General features: G+C 38.8%; 1 protein-coding gene across 4 annotated transcripts in view; it reads left to right on the forward strand.

Annotated features, from left to right (window-relative positions):
* The window catches only part of LOC130745144 (nuclear pore complex protein NUP160-like), a 32462-nt gene continuing 11972 nt past the window's right edge, over nucleotides 1–20490 (forward strand). For 3 of the 4 annotated variants that reach the window (XR_009021553.1, XM_057597286.1, XM_057597287.1), the window contains exons 1-6: nucleotides 1–61; nucleotides 210–367; nucleotides 5189–5371; nucleotides 5486–5675; nucleotides 5845–6413; nucleotides 7270–7432. Coding sequence is in view for 2 of the 4 variants with exons in the window: in XM_057597286.1 (XP_057453269.1) it covers nucleotides 290–367; nucleotides 5189–5371; nucleotides 5486–5675; nucleotides 5845–6413; nucleotides 7270–7432 (1183 nt within the window). In the remaining 2 variants the exon portion in view is untranslated. The remainder of the gene's footprint in view (nucleotides 62–209; nucleotides 368–5188; nucleotides 5372–5485; nucleotides 5676–5844; nucleotides 6414–7269; nucleotides 7433–20490) is intronic. The other variant, XR_009021554.1, reaches the window with a different exon arrangement.

The raw sequence follows: 20490 nt of genomic DNA on the forward strand, positions 1-20490 counted from the left end.
GTTTTTTGCATGAGCTGAGAGATAAAGCTGGAATCAGCCGTTTGTGGGGTTTAATATCTGGGTATATTTTTTAAATTCTAATACCCAATATGCAATATTTTTTATTATGTTAGATTTCTTTTCCAATCTTCCTATCTGTTTTCCCTTTTTTGGATTGGGCGTCTCCTTGTGTAATGAATTATAAGATAGTCTCTAAACATGTCTCCTAGGGGTAAAATGGTGGCTAGTGCTCAGGACTTGGTAATTTGTGAGTTGCGTGAGAAAAAGTTTGTGTTTGTGCTTCATTTGGATGGGACGCTACGAATTTGGGATCTTGCATCTCATAGCAGGGTCTTTACTCATAACATGGGTGTTATGGAAATGGCAGGTATTATCAACCTCTCGATTTAATTCCAAACCTATGTTTTTTTTGTTTTTGTTTTTATGTTATACTTGCTCCATTACCCTGTGGGCCTCAAAGAACAATAAAGAGGACTTTCATTATCAATTTCTGCAGTATACATGTTATATGAATGGAGATATTAGGAAACTTGCCAGTGACTTTTACTGGGAGGGTTTCAGGATTCCATGATTTGACTTGTAGGCTTATGAAATTTAGAGAAATGGGTTGCACTATATGGTATTAGGCTATTAGAAGATCATTTGGGGATTTCAGGTCTTAACAGTGGCTGGCTTCAATGTTAATCAAGTGGCTTCTCGGAGACCTTTAAGCATATAAGTTCAATGGGTTTTTGTGGACAATTGGGATATAAATTTATAATATTGTGAAAAAGCTTCTGAATTTTAAGATTTGTCGGTGAATGAAGAAATTGTGTTTACTGGTCTCATTTAATATCTATTACTGGATATTAAACATGGAAGGGAAAGAAAAACACTTTTTATACTTTTATTGTACCACCCAAATCCTTGAGAATCCAAATTGGATATATTTATCTTCCAGCATTACCACGATTTTAGAAAAACACAGAAACCCATAGTAGGGAAAACAGAAGAGAGAAATCTCTCTGAAAACTGAAAATAGATTGTATTCAATCAGGTGAATGTAGCAGTTACATCTGAAACTTTTATAGCTGAATCCTAAGATAACAAAATGGTGAGCTGGCTAACAGAATGCCAGCTCAGCATGTAGCTAACTGAAGCAGTGAATCATATGTAACTAGACCAAACCTTACTTGTCTCTAACAACGTTTCACTTGTATTTCTCTGTTGATTGGCTTATATTCCCCCCCTCCCCTCCCTTTCTCCATTTACTTCCTTTTCTTCTCAGTTTTTTTTTCCCTTGTAGTACTATGAAACACATGAGTCAAATCTAGAATTATGTTATATTTGCATTATGTTAACAGACGAGCAACTGTCTTTTCCTCTCTGCATGCACACCTTTTTGCTGATATCACAAGTTCTTGAACATACAGTATGTATTTATACTAGCATAATTTGATTTGATTTTAAAATAGAACATAGGGAAAAACTAGTTTCCAGCCATAACAGTGTGTTGGCTTTTGTCACTTTGTCAACTTAATTTTGTATTTTTTCCAGGTCTATTTTCTTTTGCTTCTTTTTGGGTTAAAGGGAATTAAAAGTTATCTCTCCTTTTCTTTGTTTAGTGATATATTATTATGCGGTCCCTGTTCTTTTGTTTACTTGTACTCTTAAACACAAATATGGTCTCAAACTTCACTGTTTGCTCATCAGGTGTTGATAAGGTTCAAGACCCCAAGTTAACGCAAAAAATAGTCAGAGGCATATATAGGTTTTTTAGGGCTAGTGACTAATAGAAACAAAACAGAAAAGAGAGAAGAGAGAGAAAGGAGAGAAGAGAGAGAAAACTTTCTAACTGAATTTTGTTATTATGATAATTAGTAATTGACACAGTCACACAGTACACAATTGATCTATTTATAACTAAGACTAGCAGCTTACACAATAAGCTACTTCTTCCTAATCCTAATAGTACAATACATCACATATTCCTAACAGAGTGCTATACACTCCATTACTCCCCCCTCAAGCTGAACTGGGTGTGTGTGCAGCATCACACACAGTCAGCTTGTTCCTTAAGGTAAGAAATCTAGTTGTAGGCAGAGGTTTAGTCATGATATCTGCTATCTGCAGATCTGCTGGCAAATGTTGGACCTGAATTTGCTTTTGGAGCACTTTCTCTCGGACAAAAAACAAATCAAGCTCAATGTGCTATGTTCTGGCTTGGAGAACTGGATTGTGAGCAAGAGCAACTGTGGACTGATTGTCACAGTAAAGCTGAGGTGTGGAGGCTGAGACTTTCCTGCAGCAAAGATTGAACCCAAAGAATTTCTGCTGTAAGGTGTGCAAGGCTCCTGTATTCTGCCTCTGTGCTACTGCGAGCAACCACTTGTTGCTTCTTGGACCACCAAGAAATTAAGTTGGGACCAAGATAAAGAGCTGCTCCTGAAACTGACCTTCTGTCATCAGCATCAGTAGCCCAGTCAACATCTGTGAATCCCCTTAATTGTAAAGGATAGTTAAGGGCTGGCTTCATATGAAGACCATAAGAAATTGTACCATGAAGTCTCTTTACTGCTCCCCAATGAGTATCCAGTGGTGATACCATAAACTGACAAACTTTGTTGACTGGAAAGCTTATGTCAGGTCTAGTAATTGTAAGGTACTGCAAGGCTCCTACTATGCTTCTATAATGTGTTGGATCCTGAATTGGTATACCTTGATCCTTGGAAAGTCTAGAAGTGCTGACCATAGGAGTAGGAAGTGGATTACAACCCTGCATCTTTGCTTTGTCATGCAAATCCCTGATGTATTTCTGTTGTGTCATGAATAAGCCTCCTGTGGCAGTTCTTTTGACTTCAATTCCCAGAAAATAATTCAAAGGACCCAATCTTTTCAGAGCAAAGGTAGTGTCAAGATGAGTGATGATCTCATTAATCAAGGAAGGGGAGCTACCAGTAAAAATTATATCATCTACGATTCTACATAGATGAGTGCATACACAACAGCATTAGACTTGTGCATAATGAAGAGAGAAGGATCACACTTACTGCCTTCAAAGCCCATCTGCAGTTGAACTGTGTGTAGCCTATTGAACCAAGCCCTTGGGGCTTGCTTGAGGCCATAGAGAGCTTTCTGAAGCTTACACACCTTGAGAGAGTATCCTTGGATTTGAAACCAGGAGGTTGATCCATGTATACTTCTTCCTCTAAGAACCCATTAAGAAATGCATTATTCACATCTAGTTGTTCGATAACCCAACTCTGTGTCAAAGTCATGGTTAGAAGAATTCTAATAGTGATTGGTTTGATTACTGGAGCAAAGAAAGCTCCAACTCTATCTAGTGAAGGTTTAGGCTTTCTTTGCTTGCCTCGGACAAGCTTTTTTCTTTCCTTGCGTCTCTGACTTCTGCTTCTGCTAGGTGAAGAAGCTATGAGACTATTTAAAGGTCTCTGTGTAATCAAACCCTGGCTGTTGATGAAAGCCTTTGGCAACAAGCCTGGCTTTGTATTTCTGAACAGTGCCATCTGGGTTTTCTTTGACTCTGAAAACCCATTTACACCCTATAGACTGTCTTCCAGCAGGTAAATCCACCAAAGTCCATGTCTGATTCCTCTGTAGAGCATCAAACTCATCTTGCATTGCTTGTATCCAGTGTGGATCTGCCAAGGCCTGCTTTACACTTGTAGGTTCCATGTGAGTTAACAAAAGTGTGGGGTGTAGTCTAGGTTTAACAATCCCAGCTTTCGACCTAGTGATCATGTTATGTGTGTTTTGTGGTGCTAAAGACACAGGAGAAGTCTCACTGGAATCACTTGCTGAAACAGGAGCAGTAGGTGCATGAGAGGAATGAAAAGGGGGTTGAGAATCAGACCCTGAGGAGACAGGTGAAGAAGGAACTGAGACACTTGCTTGCTGTGCTAATGAAGGAGTAGAACTAGGGTTCTGTGATTGTAAGGAGACACCAGCAGTAGGAGAGGAAGTATTAGATCCATGTTGGTGCATTGAAGGATCAAAAGAGGAACATAAGGGTATAGAGGCTGTGACTGGTGCAGAAAGTATAGAGGCAGTGGGGTTAGGAGACTCAAACAACTTCTGGTAGGGAAATGAAAATTCATTAAAAATGACATCCTTTGAAATGTACAATCTGCCCTCACCAGAGAGACACTTGTAACCTTTATGAGAGTTTGAATCGCCAAGAAAAAGACACTCTTGTGATCTGTAGTTCAGTTTGTGAAACAAGACCTCATAAGGAATTTTCCCTTGAAGAGACTTGGAAGGTTGTCTATTTATGAGGTAAACAACAGTTTGGAATGCAAAATCCCAAAACTTATAAGGCAAGCCAGCTTTTGCTAGAAGAGTTAGACTCGGAAGGTGCTTCTGAAGAAGAGACTACTGGAACTGAAGTAGACTGATCATGCCCTGGAGGTGACTGAGTATTGTTTACTGGAGATGCTTGACTTGCAGTCTGCTGCTGCAAGTTGGACTCTGCAGAAACTAATGAGATATGGCCAGAACTGGCCAATGCAGAAGATATAGGTTGTGGTAAAGTATGTGTGAAAAGAAGAGGACTCAGCAGGGAAAAGTGCAGGAAAAGGAAATCTATGCTCATGAAAAAGAACATCTTTAGAGACATAAATTCTGCCAGATTGATCCAAGCACTTGTACCCTTTATGACTAGTGGAATACCCTATAAACACACACTCTTTAGAGTGCAAAGGCAGGTTATTGGAATTGTAAGGCCTAAGAAAAGGGAAACAAGCTGAACCAAAGACTTTTACACTTTTGAAATCAGGATTTTGACCATACAGCTTGTCCCACCTTCAGTTTGCGGGGGTGTATAAGTGTATATGATATATAAAATATCGAGTTAGTGTGTTAGGCTGTAAGCAGTACCAGCTAGGATGCCAGCTGGACACATGCAGTTAGAATGCAGTTATGGATCTGTTAGGTTTCTGTTAGGATAGGTTTCTATATAAGGAGATTCTTCAATGTAACAAACTAAGAAATAATACACAATCAGTTTCAGCTCTCTCTCTCTCTTCTCTCTCTCTCTCTTTTCTCTCTCTCTCTTTCCCTGATTTCAGTTTCTTCTATCACTCCAAGTTTTTTTATGCTTAAAAATATGGCCTATTTATTTTTCTTTTTGTTTATAAAAGAAGAAATTCATAATGAGAAAGGATGATTCTCAATTATTTCTTTTCTGCAGGAGGATATTTTGTCTTTTGTATCTTCTATTTTCTTAAGAAGGCTGCTTCTTCCCGGGGTTCATCTTAATGCTGCTTTGTATGCAACTCTAGTTGAGTATAACAGGCATTTGGCTGAGTCTGAGTTACATACATTAACTGCTGATGAACTGAAAAAGGAGATACTTTCTCTCATAGAACATGAGGTTTTTATTTTCATATCTTTAAATCTCTCATCTATCTCATTGCAATTTCTCCACCCCTAATCTTGGGCTGGCCAATTTGTTGTAATTGTAACCTGACAATTATTAATGTTGCAGGTTGCATCTGAAAAGGTGTCCATATTACATTGCTGGAAATGCTTTTTCACTCGCTATTTCCATAACTGGTGCAAGAACAACGCATTATATGGCTTGCTTGTTGATTCCTCTTCTGATGCTGTTGGTTTAATCAGAAAAAATTCTGTTTCACTTTTTCGATCTTTGGAAGATATCGAGCAGATTGTAGAAGGTGATTAATAATTTTGGACTCCTCTCTATCACATTTTTTTCTTAATGAATTCTAATATTATCAAAACATATCTGGCTTTTTCTTATATATTTTTAATGAACTTGCTCATTATTCAGTTATTTGCTTTTGTTTGCTTTCCTTACTTTGGAATTTTCTTCATATTCTATAGGCTCTTCAGCTGAAGTTATGGGGCTCACATGCCTTGTGCATTTATTTGATCTTATCGAATGTGAAATTCTGATCGACCTGCTTAGATGTGTTATAAGTTTCAGCCAACAATTGGGCAAAACTGCTTCTTCTATATTTTATGAATCACTTTTAACTGCGCCAGTGATCTCTTCTGAAGATATTGTTCACTGTATAATGAAGATTCTGGAAACTGGTTATTGTATATCAGGTCCAGTGCTCCAAACTTCTACTTCTGGGGATAATATAATTGTTCTGGAGAAGGAACTAGCAGATCATAAAAGATTGAGGAAACTTTCTGTTGATATGTTTTTGTCTCTTCAAGGTTTGTACAGAAAGGCTTCTGAATGGGGCAAGATTTTAAATGTATTTGAAGGTTTCCTGAAATTTTTGGTTCCACAGAAAATAATACGTAAGTTTGATACCGAAATTTCATCAAACATAAATTCCTCCATTATAGTACACACCGCATATCAGATTGCAAAGGTGATGTTTGAAACTGCCTGGGATTTTCTTCTATTTTTAAGCTATTTGGTGGACATCAGTGGTCAGGTGAGTTTATACAACTTGCTGTGCATGCATATGCTTTTACAAGTAATGATCTTCTTATTGTAAGCTTAAGTTATGATATCAATTGGAAACACTTAGTACTTAGTTGTCTGTGTTTCAATTGTGTAATTGCTATGTTCAAGTAGACAGTGTCTTAGTGTCCTGTCATAAAAATTAGTTAATTGATATTATCATCTAATTAAATAGTATAGCAATTTGAAATTCTCGCTAGAAAGTTGTCTATATGTCTCATGTTTCCTTTATTTGATAGTAATCTACTTGAACTTTCTTTGATTTTTGTCAATTCTTTAGCTGGTGGCAAATTGATCAACTAGCGAAACTGACAACCGCTGCGGTTACTTAAATATTTTCACTTGCTTTGCATCTTTGAACTGTGTTAGGGACCCAGTCCCATGATAATGACCAAATATTTTCTCTGTGCATGGATATGATGATTAATACATCTTAAGCCTTGTCTGTTAGTGTCATAATTTAGTTCCAACTTCCAAAGCTTCCAGTTAGAGATGGCAGTTAAAAATTAGGCAACAATACTTGTTAATGTTAATTTGTTAGAAAAAGTGTACCCTAATATAATTGATGTTTTTCGCAACCCATGAATTAATAAAATTGAGAATCTTAATGGAAATCACCGCACCAGTAATAATTGAGGAGTTCAAGGTTTGCTCTCTACTGTAGGTGGTTAGCCGCGGCCTAGCACCATGTTGACATTGTTGGCACAGAACGGTTTTTTAAAGATTTAGGAGGCCATATTGTTAGCAAAACGCTATTACTTCTTTGTCAACAACGCAACATAGAATAATACATTGTATATTTTTTATTAACTTCTTTTTTTGTGCAGGTCCATTTGTCACCTGATGATATAACCAAAATACAACTTGAGTTAGTTCCAATGCTTCAAGAAACTATTTTTCAATGGCTAGTTATCATCTTCTTTGCCATCACACCTGCTACACCAGCTGTTACTGAGGACTTCGATTCTAAACTTTCATCATTACAAATAGGTAAATTGTATGCTGTAATATGCCACTTGTGCAAATTTACATATATTGAGACGAGTTTATCATTATAAGGGGACAGAGACTCATAATTGCTCCCTTTCTTAGAATTACGAAAATTGACTGGATTGTTAAAAGATCCTAGTTGTTATTGGGAATTCCTTTTAACCTGCATGTTTAAAATTGTATGAAACATTCATTATACACATAAATGCATGCTGATCAACGTCTTGTTATTAGGTATGTTAATATGGACCTAATGTTTAATTTTTATTTTTCACACTAATATTTCTGCCTGTTGACCTGGTTATTTGATAGCTTCTTTTTGCAAATATTGCTTCTTTGCTTGATAGTTTAGGAGCATGGAGCACATTATATTGATCAATGGAACATTAAGGTTAAACATTGCCACATCCAACAATATAGAGAATGAGAACCATTTGCAACAGTGATGTTTACTTGAGTAAGGGCGATAGGGCAAGATATGTGAAATAGCTGGATAAACAACTTGAGAGAGATATCCTAAAGAAAGAAATTGGTTTCACAGTGAAGCATTAAGCCAACTGAACTAAGGTTTTGAGGAAAGTCTTCTCCCACAAGTGCGACTAGGCTAGATAGTGGCTAGAATGGAGAAAGTGTTCACCTGTGAGTAGTATGGCACCAATTCGAGGTCAAAGAATAATCGGGAAGGCGGCTTGGATTTAATGTGCCGACATTTCTTGATTCTATAATTGCGAGGGACCCAAATGCATTGGGTCTCCGTGGATGAGCTGATTTGAGGAAGCTGCTCCTGGTAAGGTCTCCAATTAGGTAAACGGTGGTGAGCGATGGCTTCCACGGGTCTTCTCTCCTAAAGTCAGCATTGGGCTTATTCAAGGTGGCCGCAATGAAGGCTGCTTGGGTGAAGCAGAGTCTCCCAGATGGAGACCTTCGATAACGACTTGAAAGGAGTAGTAATTTATTCAGTGACGATTGACAATATACAAGCTCTACTATTTATAAAGGTTATTGTACGTGAATCCTAAATTCCTAATTAATGAAAATAAAAAGTAGAAATACAAATCTGTACTAATTTACACAATGGAATTTAAGAAAAAAAGGAAAGAATGAAAATTTTCTATTCCAAATAGTACCATTCCAGGTTATTGAGGAATTGTTGGATGAATTGGGGGGATCTTCTATCTTCTCAAAGCTGGACTTTATGATCAAATCTGTATGAAGGAGTGTGGCAAACATTGGACTGTATCTAGAACCCATGATGGATGCTATAAATATGTGGTGATACCGTTTGAGTTAGCATATGGCCCTTCTACTTTCCAAGGATTAATGAATGATATTTCCCATGCTTATCCTGAAGGATATCATGGTGTTCTTTTATGATATTCTGATTTATAGTTCAGATCAGAGTGTGCTCATCCTTGCCAGTTGAGAACAGTCTTGGAAGTTCTCAAAAGCAATTCTTTGTGGGTGAATTATAAGAAATGCTGTTTGGAGGTGTCTCAATAGGAATTTCTCATCAGAGGGCATCAAGACTGATCTCAGTAAGGTGAAAGTTATGAAGGAGTGGCCCGATCCTAAGGATATCTGCACTTTGATATGATTTCTGAGGTTAATTGGATGTTATAGGAAGTTTGTTCCTAATTAAGGTTTGATTTCTAAGCCACTCATGGAGCTGCTAATGAAAATTACTTTAGTGGGTCAACCGAGGCTCAGAAGGTATTTCATGAGCTCAGAAGCCCTATATGTTAAGATCCCACATTAAAATGTCTAAAGTAGTTCTTATTTGGCAATCCTCATGACCTCACCTCTTAAGCCATACTTTGGGGTTAAGTTAGACCCATCCCAAATTGTAAGTGTACAGGGAGGTAGTGAGTTAAAATCTTTAGTTTTTCTTGATTCTGTTCATCTTCCTTCTGATGATGATAAAAATTTGGCTGCACAGTTGGTCCCCCTAATTTGGACTATGCGCGATTTTAGTCCCGGTCCCCTAATATGTTCAGCAGATTTAGTCCTCTAACTTTTTTTACAATCAAGTTCCTCAATCACTACTATTCTACTTAAAATTCTCAAATTCTTATTTTCTAAGAAAACTTTTCACAAATTGAATCAATTTAATCATTATAGAGTAGACGTTCTTTTCATAAAAACTCACTAATCAAAATATTAAATTTCAACAAAAAAACCCAATTTCCGTGCTCATTATACCCTCATCTCATATCCTACAAAATCCTTCAAAATTTAACAAAATGTCACTATTTTTTATACTTGAAGTTTTAAACATTCAAAAATGCATCATAAATTCTAAAATATTTGAAAAGAAAATGAAGATTGAATAATTTTATGCATACGAAAATTGAGAGAAGGACCAAATTTGCTTAATTTAAAAGTAAGCGGACTTGATTAGCTCAAAAAATAGGGGAATTCAAATCACATAGTCCAAACTAAGGGAACCAAAATGCAAATAAGCCTTATAAATCATACCCTTAACCTTTTTGGTGTCTTCTGTAAGTCATGTTTTGTTTCTGAGTTTAAGACCCTATATGGATGGTGAAAGTTTTCTTTTGGACCAACCTGTCGGCAACGATACATAATCATAGACCTCTTGCTGTTTTTTCTCTTAGTAATGTGCTTTCATATTTTCACATTTTTCTGCTGCGAACTTGTTTTTGGCATTAAGCTGTTTTGGGGAACTTTAAATGAGATGATTGGAGCTACCCAAAGATCTGCACCAGTTTCTCTGGTTTCAGTCTCCTTAAAGAAGCTAAGATTCTGTAGTAGTACTGCTCTATCCTTATTCATTACTATTCTCTGGCGGATGGAAAGTAAGGTTGGAATAAACAGGCAGAATCACCAATTCTGTTGGCAGAAATATCAATCTCTTTTTGACACTTGACAGAAATGCTCTCTCAATCTTCTTCACTCATGTTCTCTCATTCCTTACTACTTTCCTTTTGTCCCATCTATTAAGCTTAAAATGGAGTAGTAGTAGTCTAGTGGAAGGGAGCGGGATTCAGATTTGTTAGCATTAGGTAAACTACAGTGTCTTAGTTGTAAGGGGAAACCTTTGTAAGATAGATATTTCTCCTTGCTCTTTTCATTTTCAATCAATAAAATCATTTATCTTTCTCTATTTCCATTGTGTGTTCCTAGCATTTATATTGGAGGGTTTCTGAGCTGTTGAAAACACTTGAATGTTTAACTGAATTTCATTGATTGTAAAACTAAAGAGTACAAGAGATGATCTCTCTATTTATAGAGAGAGTTTACAAAGCTTGCATAAGAAGCTAACAAATTCTGTTATGACAGCTCAGCATGACAGCTAAGATAACTAACTAGACAGCTAGGCTTAACCGCTAGGATAACTAACTATCTAACAGTAACTAACAGTTACTTAACAGAAACTATATCTGACTATATAGTATACTCTAATAGGCCCCCTCAAACTCAAGGTGGTTGAGAAAGGAACTTCTCAAGCACATGTAGTTTGGAACGAAGAAGATCAAAACGAGTTGGGGCTAGGGCCTTGGTAAAGATATTAGCCAACTGGTCTTCTGAAGGAACATGATGCACAAAGAGGGACTTATTGAGAACTTTCTCTCTCACAAAGATGTCAAGTTCCATGTGCTTTGTGCGGGTGTGAAGAACTGGGTTGTGAGTCAATGCTACAACATGTTGTCACAGAAAACCCTTGGAGGAGTAAAGGGAACCTGAAGTTCCTGTAAAAGAGATTGTATCCACAACAATTCAGCAGAGGTATTTGCCAAGCTCCTGTATTCTGCCTCTGTACTGGACCTAGCAACTAAGGTTTGCTTCTTAGAGCACCAAGACACAAGATTAGGTCCAAAGAACACACAAGACCCTGAAGTTGACCTTCTATCATCAGGATCTGAGCCCCAATCTGCATCACAAAAGGCCAGTAATGGGACTGGAGAAGTTAAGGAACAGGGTTTTAGATGCAGGCCATGATGAATGATGCCCTTGAGATATCTAAGTATGCGCTTAACAGCCTTCCAATGATCTTCTCATGGCTGGCTGAGAAACTGGCATACTTTATTCACTGCAAAGCTGATTTCTGGCCTGGTTAGAGTAGCATATTGGAGGGCCCCTACAATGGACCTGTATAGAGTGGGATCAGTAAAGTAATCTGACCCATACTTGCTTAATTTTGCACCCCCAATCATAGGAGTAGAGATACCCTTAACTTCACTCATATCTGCTCTTTCAAGTAAATCATGGATGTATTTGGTTTGAGTCAAGAGTAAGGATTTGTCCTGCAAATGATGGACTTGGAATCCAAGAAAATAATCAAGCTGGCCCAACTGCTTCAAAGAAAACTCTGAATTCAGATTCTGAACTATTTGTTGAACCAAAGTCAAGGAATTTCCAGTAATAATAATATCATCTACATAAACTAGAATGTAGATGCAGCTGCCCTTGGTATGAAATGTGAACAAAGAAGGATCCCATTTACTAGGGTTGAAACCATACTTGACCAAGGCTGTTTTCAGCCTCTCAAAGCATGCTCTAGGGGCCTGTTTGAGGCCATAGAGGGCCTTATTGAGTCTGCAAACTAGGGACTTGTCTGAGTGTTGAAAACTAGAGGGTTGAGTCATGTAGACTTCCTCTTGAAGTGCACCATTGAGGAATGCATTGTTCACATCAAGCTGGTGAATGTGCCACTGCTTGGTAATGGCTAAAGAGAGAGTAATTATTATAGTTACAGGTTTGACTACTGGAGAAAAGGTCTCTGACTAATCAAACCCTTTAACTTGATGGTAGCCCTTGGCCACAAGCCTGGCTTTATACCTGTTTATGTAGCCATCTGCATTTTCCTTCACTCTAAACACCCATTTAGAACCAATAGGGTGTCTATCCTTGAGAAGAGGGACCAAAGTCCATGTGTTGTTGGCTAGCAATGCATCATATTCTGCCTGCATGGCAGCTTGCCATTTAGGGTCCTTGAGAGCCCGCTTAGCCGTAGTAGGTTCAGCCTGAGTTAGGAGCAATGATGGGAACAATCTGGGCATCACAATGCCAGATTTGGACCTTGTTTGCATGGGATGAGCATTCCCAACTGGTGGAGGTGTAGGACCTGAAGAAGAAGATGCATCTGAAGATTGCACAGGTGGTAGAGAGTGAGAATGCCCTGAGGAAGCCTGAGAAATCTGTGGAGACTGTGCAGGCTGTTGCTGTACTGAAGCAAAACTCTGAGAATTTGAACTGGCAGAAGGTGCAGGCACTGTAGCAGGTTGCTGAAGTTGAGCAACAGCAGGCACAATTGGTATAACTGAAGTGATACCTTGTGCAGAAGAACTTGTAGGAGAGCTAACCTTATCAGAATAAGGGAACTTAAACTCATCAAACACCACATCTCTGGACACATAAATCTTGCCATCACTATCCAAGCATTTATATCCTTGATGAGGTGAAGAGTATCCAATGAACACACACTCCTTAGACCTCAAAGACAACTTTGAGTGTGTGTAGGGCCTGAGATGGGGATAGCAAGCACAACCAAAAACCTTAAGAAGCTTGTAATCAGGTTTAGTCTTGAACAGCTTGAAATAAGGACTTACATTCCCCAAAACAGAAGTAGGTAGTCTATTAATAAGAAATGCAGCAGCCAGAAAAGCATGATCCCAAAATTGAAAGGGTAAATGAGCATGTGCAAGCAATGAGAGACCTGTCTCTACAATATGGCGATGCTTCCTTTCCACACTACCATTTTGATGGTGTGTGTAAGGACAATTAAGCCTATGAACAAGACCCAACTTTGTAGAGTAAGAGGTAAGAGGCTTAAATTCAGTGCCATTGTCAATTTGAACAAACTTGAGTTTCACAACAAATTTCAATTCAACCATTGCTTGAAATTGGAGGAAAGTAGAACAAGTATCAGATTTCCTTCTCATGGGAAAAATCCAAGTGAACCTAGAATAGGCATCTACACATGTAAGGAAATAGTAATACCCAACTTTGTAAAGTAAGAGGTAAGAGGCTTAAATTCAGTGTCGTTGTCGGTTTGAACAGACTTGAGTTTTACACGAAATTTCAATTCAACCATTGCTTGAAATTGGAGGAAAGTAGAACAAGTATCAGATTTCCTTCTCATGGGAAAAATCCAAGTGAACCTAGAATAGGCATCTACACATGTAAGGAAATAGTAATAGCCACTAGATGACTCAAGGGATGTAGGTCCCCATAAATCAGCAAAAACAAGTTCTAATGGTGAATTATAGACAGTAGTAGAGGTAGCAGAAGGTAATCTATGAGACTTGGAAAGACAACAAGCTGAACAAACTTGAAATTTTGCTTTGTTAGGTACTGGAATATTACAAGAAGTTAAAGCAGAATGCAAAGCCTCATGATGAGGATGACCTAACCTAGAGTGCCACAAACCATAAGAGGTTGGACATACAAGAGAGTTACTAGTAGTGCTAGATACATTAGATTTAGGAAAAACAGTAGAATAAGCAGAAGAAACAGCAACAGATGGGGTTGAAGAAACAGCAGCTGAAGGGACTGAAGACACTTGGACAAGAGGTTGCTTGGGAGTATGCATGGCCTCAAAGATATACAAGCCATCTGGACCAACACTACCACGAAGTAGAACTCTAGAAGTTTCTTGACATTTGACAACACAATAAGAGGAGTGAAACTCAAAGTAAACATTATTATCCTTAGCAAATTTGCTAACACTAACAAGGTTCTTGGTAATATTTGGAACTAAGAGAAGTTTACTAAGAGTAAGTGGGGTGTTGGTGTGATAAGGAGAAGGAAAGGAAGCTGAACCAATAGAGAGAATAGGCAAACCTTGACCATTCCCCATACAGATATGATCATTACCAGTAAGTGAAACACTGTCAGAGATCACAAAAGCATCATTTGTAACATGGTGAGTATTACCTGAATCTGGAAACCAAGTGCTAAGATTGGCTGCAGTAGAGGAAGTACCAACTGATGAAGGTGGACCAGTGAGCATAGCTTGAGGAGGGCTGCCTTTGGCCTCCACCAGAAAACTGAGAAGCAAGAGAATTAGGCCAGTGAGTACCTCCATTGTTCCATTGTGAACCAGTAGCAGGAGCAAATCCAAATTGCTGAGAAGGATGTCCTGTGCCAGAGCCTTGTCCATAGAAGAAACCAGGACCAAACTGTTGGCCAAAACCAGAACCAATTTGGTGACCAAACTGTGTAGGAGTGCCAAATTGTGGAATGCCACAGAAAGGTGAAAAACCAAACTAAGGCATCATAGGAGAAGGCATAGACATATTAGGCGTATTGAAAGGAAAATTCATGCCATACCCACCGTCCATTCCAGTAGAAGATGAAGAAGAGGAACCGCGATGATAACAAATACTTGCATCATGTCCATATTTATAGCAAATTTGACATTGAACACTGCGATTACCTCCTTTACAACGTCCATGTCCATCACCATAGCCACCACGAGAATTGCGACCACCGCCACGACCATTGTAACCACCGCGGTTGCGGTCATCACTGCGATCTTCATAAGATCTATCATCAAAGGAGGAATCCACAACACTGCTTCAGTCGTCGCAGTCGACGGTGCTGGCGGAGGCGTTGGTGGCGGCGCAACCTGAGTCAAAAGCGCTGAAGGTGGATTTGCATTCATCTGACGAGATCGAGCGCGATCCAAGCACGCTTCATGTGCGATAATCATAGCTTCAACTTGCGAAATTGGAGTTTGAGCCTCACGATTGTACACAATCGTCATAAGATGACTATAGTCATCGGGAAGACCATCGAAAACAGCTTCAAGGTGCTCGCGATAGGTGACTGGATCACCGATGGTGATTAACGCATTAACGATCGACTTGATGCGTTTGAGATCCGATGTGCTCTTCGATCCTTTGGTTATGGATCGCAACTCAGATCAGAGTTGTGTGCTATGCGCCAGTGAGTGCGCTTGGAAGAAATCGAGCAGCGCCTTCCAGATCTGCCACGATTGAGTATAATTGACCACTTTAGGTAGCACTGACGGCGAAAGCGAGGAAAGATGCCATGTGAATTGTTGGAAAATATATCAGTATTTATTGTTTTCCAGTCAATTCTAGAGATTCTATTATTGACTTTTTTATATGTAATAATTTTCTCCTTAATTCAAGGAGTAGTAATTCTCTCCTTAATCCAAGGAGTAATAATTGTATCCTCTCTATAAATACCAGCCTTTGGCTGAGGAATAGAATAGAACAGCATTTACCTATTATTTTCCAATATGGTATCAAGAGCCCTAGGTTGGGACTTCTACTGTAGAGCTTTCCACAGCTAGTCTGATAAACCTATTTCCTTCCCCGACCCGTTTCACATACCCATTTAGCCTCCTATGGCAGGTCGCAATAGGTGGCCCTCCATAGCAGAGGCCTACACCGGATCCACAGCCAACCACGGCGAACAATCACTTGACTCGGGCGTCAACAGCGGTGATGGCGGTGGCAAAGGAGACGGCGGTGGTCGCGGTAATGGTGGTGGTCGTGGAGATGGCACACCAAAGTTCGTCGCAAACAGTGGCGGTAATGACAACAACAATGAAAACAGAAACAACAGTGTTTATGGTGACAGTAATGTCAATATAGGTTGCAATGACCAAGAGGGTTCCTCATACTCCCTCAAGGTCAATATTCCTAAGATGAATGGGAAGAACTATAATGAATGGGCCTAAACCGTTCGCTTGGTATTGGATAGCAAAGGGAAGCTTGGTTTTTTAACAGGAGCAGTAGCTGAACCAACAAGCGGAGACCCTCGTTACAAACAATGGAAATCTGAAAACTCCTTGATTATTGCTTGGTTGGTAAGCTCTATGGAAACTGGAATAGGTAAGCCTTACATGTTTTTGCCTTCTGCAAAGGATGTGTGGGAAGCTGTTAAGGAAACATACTCTGATATTCAAAACTCCTCCCAAATTTTTGGTTTAAAATCAAAGTTATGGCAGGCTAAACAAGGTGACAGGAGTGTAACTGCTTATTACAATGAGTTGTTGACCCTGTGGCAAGAATTAGATCTCTGTTATGATGACAATTGGAGGTGTACAGAAGATAGTGTTCTGTTTCTCAAGAGGCAAGAAAATGATCGTGTCTTCATGTTTCTTGCTGGGCTAAATACAGACCTTGATGAGGTAAGGGGTCGAGTTTTAGGAAAAATACCATTGCCAACTCTTCGTGAAACTTTTGCAGAAATCAGAAGGGAGGAGGCACGACAAGGAATTATGATGGGCAAGACACCACGAAGTTCTGAATCTGAAGGCTTTGCTCTGGCTACTAGGAACCTCGGCGAGGGAAAAAGGTCAGACAAAGTTCCTTGGTGCGATCACTGCAAGCGCGAATGGCACACGCGTGAAAATTGTTGGAAGCTCATAGGAAAACCTCCTAGCTGGAAGAAGAAAGGTGGTCGTGCATTTCAAGCAAGTAATTCTGATCAAGGGCAGCAATCCTCTTCGACTCAGCTTCCGCTCACTACGGAACAACTAGACAAACTGCTCAAACTCCTCGAGTCTTCAACCCCTTCTTGCTCTATAGCAACAAAAGGTAATTCTGCATGTCTTAGTGTCAGTCCCAGTCATACTTGGGTATTAGATTCAGGTGCCTCGGATCACATGACAAGTGAATCCACCTTGTTTTCTTCATATAGTCCATGTGCAGGTAATCAAAAAATAAAAATTGCAGATGGCTCTTTTTCAGCCATTGCAGGTAAAGGGTCAGTTGTGTTGTCTCCAGTGTTAACTCTTAACGATGTCCTTCATGTTCCAAACTTATCCTGTAATTTAATGTCTGTTAGTAAATTAACCCGAGATATAAATTGTCAAACCAATTTTTTCCGTTCTCACTGTGTCTTTCAGGATTTGAACTCGGGGAAGATGATTGGCAGTGCTAAGGAGAGTGGAGGACTCTACTACCTTGACATTGGATCTGCATCACAACTACCTCCAAAAACAATAAGTTCCTGCTTTGAATCTTTTTTTGTTTTGAATAATAATGATGACAACGTTATGTTATGGCATTTACGATTAGGTCATCCTAGTTTTCATTACTTAAAACACTTGTTTCCTAAGTTATTTTATAATAAGAACCTTTCTTTGCTTAAATGTGAAGCATGTGAGTTTGCAAAGCATCATCGTTCCCAATTTCCAATACAGCCATATAAACCATCAAAACCTTTTTCTATTGTTCACAGTGATGTTTGGGGCCCTAACCGTACAAGTACACTTTCTCTTAAAAAATGGTTCATCACATTTATAGATGACCATTCAAGAGTATGTTGGGTGTACTTGTTAAAGGGGAAATCAGATGTTTGTCGGGCTGTAAAGGATTTTTGTACAATGGTGCAGAACCAATATCAAACAAATATTCAAGTCTTTAGAAGTGATAATGGCAAAGAATATTTTAACACTATTTTGGATGATTTTTTCCTAAAAAATGGGATTGTACATCAAAGTTCATGTCCTAATACTCCTCAACAAAATGGAGTTGCTGAAAGAAAAAATAGACATTTATTGGAGGTTGCTAGAGCATTACTTTTCTCAAGTAAAGTACCAAACTATTTGTGGGGCGAAGCTGTTTTAACAGCGGCATATTTAATTAGTAGAATGCCCTCCAAAGTTCTCAATTTCCAAACTCCAATTAATACTTTCAAAGAATGTTTTCCTAGTACTCGTGTTTCAACTGATTTGACATTAAAAATCTTTGGTTGCATAGCCTTTGTTCATGAACATAAAAATGTTGGAAAACTTGAACCACGTGCTATAAAATGTGTTTTTGTTGGATACTCCCCAACCCAAAAGGGGTATAAATGTTTTGATCCAAAAAACAAGAAAATGTTTGTCACTATGGACGTTACGTTTTTTGAAAATAAACCTTTTTTTTAATGACACTCATCTTCATGGGGGGGATATAAAGGAAGACTCGTTTCAAATTGAGGACATGAGTTTTTTAAATAAATTATCTTTGCCTGTACCACAAAGCTCTAAGACTTATAGTTCTGCACCAACAGAAAATGGCCAAGATACTCTATCTGATCCTACTCCTGTTATGAGTAAGGAACTTGAGGAATAAAAGCCTACATTTTCTCATGAAGAAACCAATGAGAATCTTGACAATAGGGATGATGATGATCTAATTAAAATGCCACAAAATAATGAGTCACTTAAAGAGAACAGATTTGAAGTAGGAAACAGGACTTGGAAAGGGAAGGTTTATGTGAAAAAGCACCACAAAGAAAGGAATGAGTCCACATCTCAACACTGTCAGGAATCTGAACCGGGGAATGATCAACCTCCTAAGAAAATGAAAGGTAAGTCTATCTCTGTTTCTGAGAGTCGTATTTTGTATCCTGATATAGATGATCCTGTTGCCATTAGAAAACCTGTTAGATCTTGCACTAAACACCCTATTTCCAATTTTATATCATATTCAAATTTGTCTTCATCTCTGTCTGCCTTCACCTCAAAATTGTCTAGTGTAGAAATTCCAAAAAATGTCCAGGTTGCTCTAGAAATTCCAAAGTGGAGGGAAGCTGTACTTGAGGAGATGACAGCTCTTGAAAAGAACAAAACTTGGAGTGTTATGACACTACCAGATGGCAAGAAGACAGTTGGATGCAAATGGGTGTTTACTGTGAAGTATAATTCATATGGGTCAATTGAAAGGTACAAGGCTCGCTTGGTGGCGAAGGGCTTTACTCAGACCTATGGTATAGACTACTCAGAGACATTTGCTCCTGTTGCAAAATTGAACACTGTCCGAATTCTCTTATCTCTTGCTGCCAACCTGGATTGGCCCCTACATCAATTGGATGTTAAGAATGCGTTTCTTAATGGTGATCTAGAAGAAGAAGTATATATGGAGATTCCTCCTGGCTTTGAAAGCAAATTTGGACCAAATGTATGCAAACTAAATAGGTCTTTGTATGGATTAAAGCAGTCCCCTAGAGCTTGGTTTGAAAAATTCACTCAGTCCATGAAGAAACAAGGGTACACTCAAGGACAGGCTGACCACACCTTATTCACAAAATTCTCCCATGATGGGAAAGTTGCTGCCCTGATTGTTTATGTTGATGATATTGTCCTTACTGGAGATGATACAGTTGAAATGGCAAGAGTAAAAGAGAAATTAGCAGTAGACTTTGAAATCAAGGACTTAGGACCCATGAGATATTTTCTTGGAATGGAGGTTGCTCGATCAAAGAATGGTATTGTGGTTTCACAGCAGAAATACATTCTAGACTTATTGAAAGAAACAGGAATGAGTGGATGTCGTCCAGCAGATACCCCTATGGATCCTAATGCTAAACTTTGGGAAGAAGGTAGTGTTCCCGTTGATACTGGAAGATACCAAAGATTGGTTGGGAAACTGATTTATTTGTCACACACTCGACCTGATATTGCTTTCTCAGTTAGTGCAGTGAGTCAGTTCATGCATTCTCCTTTTGAGGAACATCTTGAGGCAGTCTATAGGATACTGAGATATTTGAAGGGAAATCCCGGAAAAGGCTTATTTTTTAAGAAGACTAGTGAAAGAAATGTGTCTATCTTCACCGATGCTGATTGGGCAGGCTCAGTCACAGATAGAAGATCAACCTCTGGATATTGTACCTATGTTTGGGGTAATCTTGTGACATGGAGGAGCAAGAAACAAGGAGTTGTGGCAAGAAGTAGTGCAGAAGCTGAGTTTAGAGCTATGGCTCAAGGTATTTGTGAAGGATTATGGATTCATAGAGTCCTAGAAGAACTTAAGATGAAAATTGAGCTTCCATTGAAATTATACTCCGACAGTAAAGCTGCTATTAGCATAGCTCATAACCCAGTTCAACATGACAGAACCAAGCATATTGAGATTGATCGACATTTCATAAAGGAGAAGTTAGATGCTGGAATCATATGTCTACCTTTTGTGACTTCGAGTCAGCAAACTGCGGATATCCTGACCAAGAGCTTGGCAAGACCTACCTTTGAGCATTTGATAGGCAAGTTGGGCATGATAGATATCTATGCACCAACTTGAGGGGGGGTGTTGGAAAATATATCAGTATTTATTGTTTTCCAGTCAATTCTA

The sequence above is a fragment of the Lotus japonicus genome, chromosome 3, assembly GCF_012489685.1.
Source record: "Lotus japonicus ecotype B-129 chromosome 3, LjGifu_v1.2".
NCBI classification, from domain to species: Eukaryota; Viridiplantae; Streptophyta; class Magnoliopsida; order Fabales; family Fabaceae; genus Lotus; species Lotus japonicus.